Source organism: Cynoglossus semilaevis, chromosome 5, assembly GCF_000523025.1.
Source record: "Cynoglossus semilaevis isolate Cse_v1.0 chromosome 5, Cse_v1.0, whole genome shotgun sequence".
Classification (NCBI taxonomy): domain Eukaryota; kingdom Metazoa; phylum Chordata; class Actinopteri; order Pleuronectiformes; family Cynoglossidae; genus Cynoglossus; species Cynoglossus semilaevis.
In genome coordinates, this window is record NC_024311.1 from 17,518,676 (window position 1) to 17,527,020 (window position 8,345).

Genomic DNA, 8,345 nt, shown 5'->3' on the forward strand with positions numbered 1-8,345 from the left:
GATGAGTCAGAATTTAAAAAACAAAAACAATTTTCGCTTTTAGAACTAAAACGGAAACCACAGAAAAAATGTCAATTTTTGGCTCGTGACCCCGTTCTGACATCATAAATGTCTGACGAGCCCAGAGACAATTTTTTTTTTCTCCAAGAATTAATTTGTGAGAATGTTTGTTATAATGGGTTGCAAATACAGAGTAGTGAGATTAGTGGTGTAAGTTATAATTTCAAAAAGAATAATAATTAGTTGAAAAACACATTTATATCATTATTTTTTTTAAATCAATTACTGGACATTTCATGCGACCCAATTTGAATTCCAGATGTCCCCATGTGGCCTCGTGACCCTAAGGTTGAAAAACGTATTCTATATTTGTTCTATTTATTTTTCCATTTATGTTGCTCACATTCAAACAGAAAGCACCGATGCCCCCGGTGGAGGAGTTGGGATTCAGGTCAGAAAAACACGGAGAGTGAAGTCACCAGACGACACAGGCCCCAGACCGAGACACTCACACACACACACACTCACACACACACCTGTGTGTGTTAAGGCATGCGGACAAGTGAAAAGGTTCCTCACAGGAACACACACTGTTCTTAGTGATCACGTGACAAAACCAGTGTCTGGAAACAGGAAGAGGAACCAGTGTCAGAACAGACCGGAGGCAGATGGGATTTGAACAGTGCTGCTTCGCTTTTTTAACTGTTGCAGGAACGGGACAAAATAATGAAGTATCAACATTCATTAAGTCTTTGACGCCTCACAGACGAGGACACGGCGTCAGAGGAGCTGCTGTAGTCAGAATAAATTATGTTATTATTAGCTGTATTTACATATGAACCTGGAAGAAGAAAAAAAAAACGTATTTTAGCTCGAATGTTTAATCAGATTTAAAATTATATTTAAAGTGATGAATATGTATTTGATTAAACTTTTCTTTCAAATCAGAGCTGTAATTAACTAGGTTATATTTTCACACGATGTCCTTTGTTTCCCAAAGACTGGGTCGTGACCCTCAGGTGGGTCACAAGATATTTTTTTTTTCTGCGTCGTCTCGCATCACGTTTCCCAGGAGTTTACGAATAATGTCTGTTGACTTTGGGTCGTGAAGGTTTGTGATTCTTAAAATGTGGGTCCTCAGAAAAAAACGTTTGGGAAACAGACGTTTGGTCTAGACTACATTCAGTAGCAGCAGTTAAGAGAAGTGTGTATAAAGTTTGACAGTGTGTGTGTGAAACGGCAGCTGGACTTTGACAATCGTGATACGAAGCAAATCTGTTCATAAACCATTTGGACCAAGTCTGTTCTTAAAACAAAAAAAAAAACAGAAAACACAAACCTGTGGATCTCTGACCCACAGACAGACACATCTGTCTTCATCCTGGATGAGAAATGATACTAAAGATAAAACCACGTCTCCAGAGGCGTCGGACCGTCAAAACGTTTCCACCTCTGAAGAACAAATCCACAAATTAAGAAAAAAACAAACAAACAAAAACAGAGAAACTACGACTAGGATCTTATGTGGAAAACATCTGCAAAATATATATCCATTTATAAAAGACATTCTATGTGCTTCTAAAATTGTTCTTCTGTCATAATATTGGTATTAATTAAGACACTGCTCAGGAATCTCTGGAGGTCCGCTCCGGGTTAAGATCTCTAAGTGAAACGTCAGTCGATGGTTCGCGCTGGTGCTGCTACGGTGCGTCTGTTTTGTTGGGGTGCTGCAGGGTGGTCGGGGGGGACGGGGGGGTTCTTTTTTTTCTATCTTCATAGTTTAATGTCATAATGCAGCCTCTTTGTTGACCCCCGCCCCCCCTCTTTATTTCAGTGTTAATATCTGCAGCTCGGGCACATCATCTGAAGGCACTGCATGCCCACGTCTGGAATGTTGGGACTCCGTCCCCCAGAGTTCAGCAGCAGACTCTGAGGTGACAGTAACGATAGAAAACCTCCGGGGTAAAAAAAAAAAACAAAAAAAAAAACCTCTTCAGTCAGAGCACAGGAATGAAACGAAGAGGAATGAGTGGGAGACGAGGCCGGAGAGACCAGTCTGGGGGGCGGGGGGTGACAGGTTGGCATCCAGGGTGAGATGCCAAAAAGATGGTAAGGAAAAAAAACAAGGGCTGAGGGTGAGGGTGAGGGTGAGGGGGGGGTTCTTTCCTCAACCATGTCATGTGACAGCCTTGCTGTCTAGTTGAGGAGAGGGACACACCCTGTAACTGCTGCTGCTGCTGTACCACACCACGTGGGCCACAGGGCTGGGCCGCTGCCCCTCAGAGCTCGGTGACGTGGAGGGGGTAGCTGGGAGGCAGGTGGGGCGGGACCTGCGACTGGAGCCGGTGTATGTGGCAGCTGTGGCAGAGCAGGTGACAGTCCAGGGGGTAACAGCGATGACCCTCCTCGTCGTTCAGCTTCAGACCGCAGTCCTGCAGAGACACGGAGAATGAATCAGTTCAAAGTTTAACGACTTTAAAAAAAAAAAAAACACCATCACGTCGGAATTATTCCAAAAAAGCATTTCTAGTAAGATTTGCTCTTAAAAAGTATGAACTGCAGTACTTGTATTTCTTGTTAGTAAATGAGGCTTTTTTACAGGATGGACAGATTTATTGAAGCAGTGGTTCCCAAAGTGGGGGGCGGGGCCACCTATGGCGCTGCTGAGCTACTGCATTGGGTCGTAGCAATTGAAAGAAATGTTCTACTTTTTAGTGAAAATTCCAATGACTTGTCGTTTCACCGTCTTTGTTCCTGAAGTAACTGCTGTGAATTTGAAAAAAACCTCGGAGGAAAATAATTCTATCTACAAAAGCTGTTCAGAAAAAAACCAACAACTTCTAAACCGTTAAAGCGCGGACTGGAGACATGTGAGGAGTGAGTTCTCGTGCAGAATTCTGCCCTGGGCTGAGCTCTGAGCAAGAAGTACTGGATGAGAACTGTGTAAAACATCTTCGCAGATAACGGGAACATTTTCCACTCACGGAGAGTAGAACTAATGTTTCAGACAGGAATGAATAAGAAAACTTTGGAGAATCTCACAGTCCCCCGTTCTGAGGGAACCTTTTGTGTGCGGCTGGTCTCAGTTCCACTGTTAATAAACTTCTAGACAAAAAAATTTCTATCGTTTTCATGTGTCTGATGTGACCCTCGGACCAGAGGTTTGAAACCCCTGTAGCTGAAGATGATCTGACTGTTATTCAAACAGGTAATGAATTACTGATTTATAACTTGTTTAGGCGTTACACTTCCTGTGTCTGTGTGAGGACGGCTGATGATTAGCTCACATGTTACCTAACAACAACAACAACAACAAGAGGTGAAGCCAAAAAAGGTTCAAGACAAATTTATAAAAGAAAAAAGAAAAATCATTTCACTACATATCCTGGTGATTCTATCTGAATTTTTGGAAGAATTCTGGGTAATTTTCTTTTTTTACAACCTGCTCCTTTAAATCAACCGGGTTCCCATTAAAGTTTGGTTTAAAATTTCAGCTCCGAGTCGTCAATCGTTAACAACGACATCTCAACGCTGGACGACGACAGTGATGAAGCTGTGATGAAGGAGACGTGTTTCTGATTATTCAAATACGATGCAGTGTGACAAACTTTAACAACAGTAAAGACTTTAATCTCTGGTACTTCAGAGAACCTGAGGCTTCGTCTGTGTCCAAGTCTATTAAACACTTGACCTCTGACCCCCGTGGTCCGACTCGGACGGTGATTTGTCAGAATCAGGACGTGTGCCGCCTCACAGGTCTGACACAACTCCAGCCGAGTTCAGAGCTCGACGCAGGAATGTGCTTCGTCAGTGAGTCACTCTGCATTAACCTTGGTTTGGTATCTGTCTGTATTCATACCCTCCAGGCATGTGTGTGTGTGTGTTTGTGTTTGTGTTGTTTGTGTGTCCTATTCATTCCATCACAGGTGATTCACCCCGACTGGTACAAAGTCTCGTCTCACCACAGCAGCCTGATCCCAGATCAGTCGTCTCAGCCCTTTGACTCGTGTGTAAAAACAGACAAAAAAAAAAAATGTTCCAGTGTTGTGTGTAATCTTTGAGTCAGTGCAGTGTTCTTTCAACCATGGGGTTGCGGCCCCACGTGGGGGTCGCCTGAAACTCAAACAGGGTCGCCTGAATGACTTAAAAATATTGTGTTGTTCAGTCTTATTTTTCAGTGATCTAATCTAACTCTGTATTTACACAAACTAATTATAGACAAAAAAAAGTCACCAGAAATTTTTGATGTCAAAACCAGGTTGAGAACCACTGAGTTACCGTATCTTTACGTTGGATTTTGAGTGAGTGGTTAAAAGTTAATAATATGTTCGTTGTTAACTGGGTTTCCATTAAAATCCAAATCTTTTGTCACAAACACAATTCTCAAATTTTCAAAAAGTGTAGCAGGAAAATAGGTGACTAAAGGTGTCAGAGACACATCTTCACATGTCCTGAATTTGTTATAAAATCCCAAATATTTTAAGATAAAAAGGTCAGTGTGAGGACTTTCTTGACCTAAAAACCACAGCTCACACCAGTCAGCGTCAGTTTTCCAGACCCAGTGGTTAAACCTGTCCAGTTCCACATGAGGTCAGCGGGTAAATATCTAGCTGATCTACGAAAGATGACACTCAAGTTGTAACTGACAAAAAAAATAAAAAATAAATAAATAAATAACAGCGCCCCCCTCAGTTCTGGGTATTTAAAATAAAATTCATCGACTTTCATGGAAGCTGCACTTTTTGGATGTTTTTGTTTTTAGTGACAGCAAAGATTTGAAGGTCGCTGGAAATCCAACAGGTCAAACATGCAAATCAATGATTACATTTAGAAAAAACTAAATGTTGTTTTTAAAAACAACATTTAGTTTAACATGTTTGTGTGCGTGAGGACTCACCTCACAGTGGTAACACTCCACGTGATAGTCCTTGTCCATGGAAACGACCCGGATGGTTTCCTCAGAGCCCTGCGGCACAAATGACTCTGATATTATTATATTAAAAACATTATCATGTTTAAAAACATGTACGTTCTTTATGTAGAAATCAGAAATGTTAATTAAGGTCAGATTTTAATGTTGTTAGTTACAGGCATGGAAAAAAAAATCTGATCAGTCTAACAAAATAATAATAATAATAATGGAAGCATTTTTTTAACTCTATGAAAATCATTTTTAATTCATCATTTCTAATTTCTAACATCTCATCGCACTGACTTTAAATCCAACCATGTTAATCTCAAGACTCAACTTTAGGAATTTAAAAATATCACATTCTGCCTTTGTGGTTTTAAACTGATGACGACGTTGTTTCTGTCGCTGCTGTCACTCAGACTGTACTCAGCTTCTCTCTTATCCAGCGTGGACTTTGGAAACGCACATTTCTTGGCAGAAGACGACTGTAACGTTTCTATTAATACACCTGAAGACACGGAGACACAGCACTGACCTGGGCTGGTAGAATGGGCTGGTTACAGGAGGCACACTTTGGAGCAAAGACCCTGTTGTAGAAGAGACGGAGAAACAACACACGTGACTTTTAGTTTTAACTCAATCCCCTACAGCTGTGGTTCCCAAAGTGGGGTCGGGGCCCTCAGGAGGGCACAGAGCTAATGCCACGGTGGCAAAATTAAAGCCATTTGTCATCGTATTCCTTTTGTTCAGATGCTGCACAAACAGTTTGAGACTCACTGACCTCAGGCAAAAACATTTCCCCTGTTCCCTGAAATATTCCACTGACTAACACCAGACACAGGACGAGTACTCGGCACTTTTTTGTGCCCATGGGGAGCTGGGATTTTTGGTACTTGTTCAACACCACGCTGTGCCAAGTGGAGGCAGAGTGGAAGAGGAAACAGTGGGAGTGAAGCACAGATATATTAGGATTATTGGAACTACTGTTGGGATTTTTTTTTTGTATATTATTTTTTAATTTTTAATATTCGTTAGGATTATTGGAGCTACTGTTGGGATCATTTATTTTAATCATTTTTAATATTCATTTATTTATTTATAATAAGATATATTTTTAATAAAAAAGATGAAATTGTTAAAGAAGGAGAAAACAGGAAAGGAATAAAAAAATGAATAAAAGAAGGAGAAAACAGGAAAGGAATAAAACAAATAAATAAAATTAATTTGTACTATATTGATCCACTATTTGGGAAACTGTTACGTTAGCAGCAGATATGCTGTTAACAGACTGTCGTTAGCATGTGGTTCCTCTGGGAATTGAACCCAGGATTATCTGCTTTAGAGGCAGAGGTGCTAACCGCTAGACTATGGAACTGACATGCTAACCGCTACACTATGGAACTGACGGCGAATCCGAACCACTAGACCACCAGGGATATGGCCTGGATATGGCCTGTTTGAAGCCTGGGTCCAGACCTCTTCTCTGACCAGCACTCTTCCCTGACCAGAACTCTTCTCTGACCTGAACTCTTCCCTGCCCAGAACTCTTCTCTGACCTGACCTCTTCCCTTTCCAGAACTCTTCCCTGACCAGAACTCTTCTCTCTCCTTACGTGTGATAGTCTTTGACGCAGTAGATGTTGTTTTCTACATCCACGGTGAAAGGCACTCCGTCCAGACCCTCTTTACACACCACACAGCGGAAACAGCCTGGATGGTAGGACCTGCCCAGAGCCTGGAGGATCTACACACACACACACACACAGAGTAAAACAACAACAACAACAACCAGAGTCAGGCTGGAGAGCAGGGGCAACAAGTTCAGAAAGTTTCCATGAAAATGTTGCTATTGGAGACAATTCTTTAAATGGAGACTGAAAAACCACTGAAGTGTGTGACGTGTGTTGAGGCAGTGGGAGAAATTCACACTGTTCTTCTGTCAAAAAAAAAAAAGAAAAGCCAAGGTCTGTCTGAAAATTCATTTTTCTGGTGAGCACAAAAAAAATCAGTTTTTTCTACGAATGATCGAACGTCTAAATCCTAACGAATGTGTTTGAGACGCGTCTCCTGGACGACATAAACAACTTGAGCTTGAACATTATTATTATTGTTATTCTCAAGAATCTATTTGTTTTTCACCTTTTCTGACCTTCCCTTGTTCATCATTTATATTTTTTATCCATTTGCACAGAGAAAAAACGGTGTTGCCTACAGCACCAACACGAGCACAGAGTCTCTGATTAATGAGAGACGTTTATGTAACCAGTGAAACGCCTTTGCTGAACAGGCCGACTGTGTTCGACCATCGAACTCTGCCTTTCGGGGTCACGACGGCTCTTACCATCTCCATGATGAGGTGACCACAAACGAAGCACTTCTCAGCCGTCTGCTGGAAACCAGAGTACTGTGGATGAGACCAGACCCGGGATCAGGAGCAGCAACCAGCGGTGAACAACAAATGAGCAACGTGAAAAACAACAACAACAACAACATATACAAACAACAACAATGTTGCTGTGACCTGAAAATGATTTTGGTTGGTGGTTTTTTGCAGCCTCACACAGGGAGACCAGTGAAATCCATAGATTTGTTTGTTTGTTTTAGGATGATTATAGATGAAGTTTTACAATTTATTTTTTGTTGTTTATCAAAGTCAGAGCTAAAAAAAGTGATATCATAATAAAAAGATTCAAGAAAAACCCTTTGGCCAAAAACAGAGTTCACACAATACCATAAATATTAATGATCTTTTTCATCATTATTGCATCACTTTTATGTCTTTAGAACCACAGAAGAAGAGATTCATTGTTGTCATCGAGTTCTGTGTCCAAACTCATCTGACAGCAGCCAAAAAAAATGAAGCCATTTGGTTTTTTTTTTACTGTTTAATTCTATTTTTTTATTTTTTATTTGTCCTTTATTTAACCAAGCAAGACAGATAAAAAAAAACAGATAATTTTTTATAACTGAGGCCTGGCAAACGAACGGGTCACAGTGGAAGTTGGATGGCGACGGTGCCAGCTGAGTGAGGTGATGTGAGGAAACACGCTGTAAAGGTCAACGAAGGTCACAGACCACTGCCAACCAAACTGACTCTTTTCTCTCTTCCATGTTTGATCCTGACATTTTGACTAAAATCACATCGATACCAAGGACACCAGGAAGAGAAAAATCAAACAACAAACACTGATTCCAAATGATAACGACAACATTAATTAACAATTGTTGACGTCGTTGAGTCAGTTTTCAAATCAGGCGTTCCATTTTCATATCAGTGGAAACTCCGTCTGACTGAGATAACGAAGGCGACCATCTGCACCGGAACTACTCCACGGGGTCGTGACTCGTTGACCAGGTGCAGGTGGGAGGTGGTGTGATGGGCAGTCAGTCCCCCCCCCCCTCCCACACTACCACCCGCACCCCCCAACTCCCCT

At 41.4% G+C, this 8,345-nt stretch overlaps 1 protein-coding gene across 1 annotated transcript in view; it reads right to left on the reverse strand.

Moving 5' to 3' along the window:
* The window catches only part of wtip (WT1 interacting protein), a 26,100-nt gene continuing 17,755 nt past the window's right edge, over window positions 1-8,345 (reverse strand). Inside the window, exons 4-8 of the mRNA XM_008310862.3 lie at window positions 7,253-7,315; window positions 6,525-6,655; window positions 5,448-5,499; window positions 4,898-4,966; window positions 1-2,432 (exon numbers count right to left, since the gene is read on the reverse strand). Coding sequence (XP_008309084.1) covers window positions 2,280-2,432; window positions 4,898-4,966; window positions 5,448-5,499; window positions 6,525-6,655; window positions 7,253-7,315 — 468 coding nt within the window. The 3' untranslated portion in view covers window positions 1-2,279. The remainder of the gene's footprint in view (window positions 2,433-4,897; window positions 4,967-5,447; window positions 5,500-6,524; window positions 6,656-7,252; window positions 7,316-8,345) is intronic.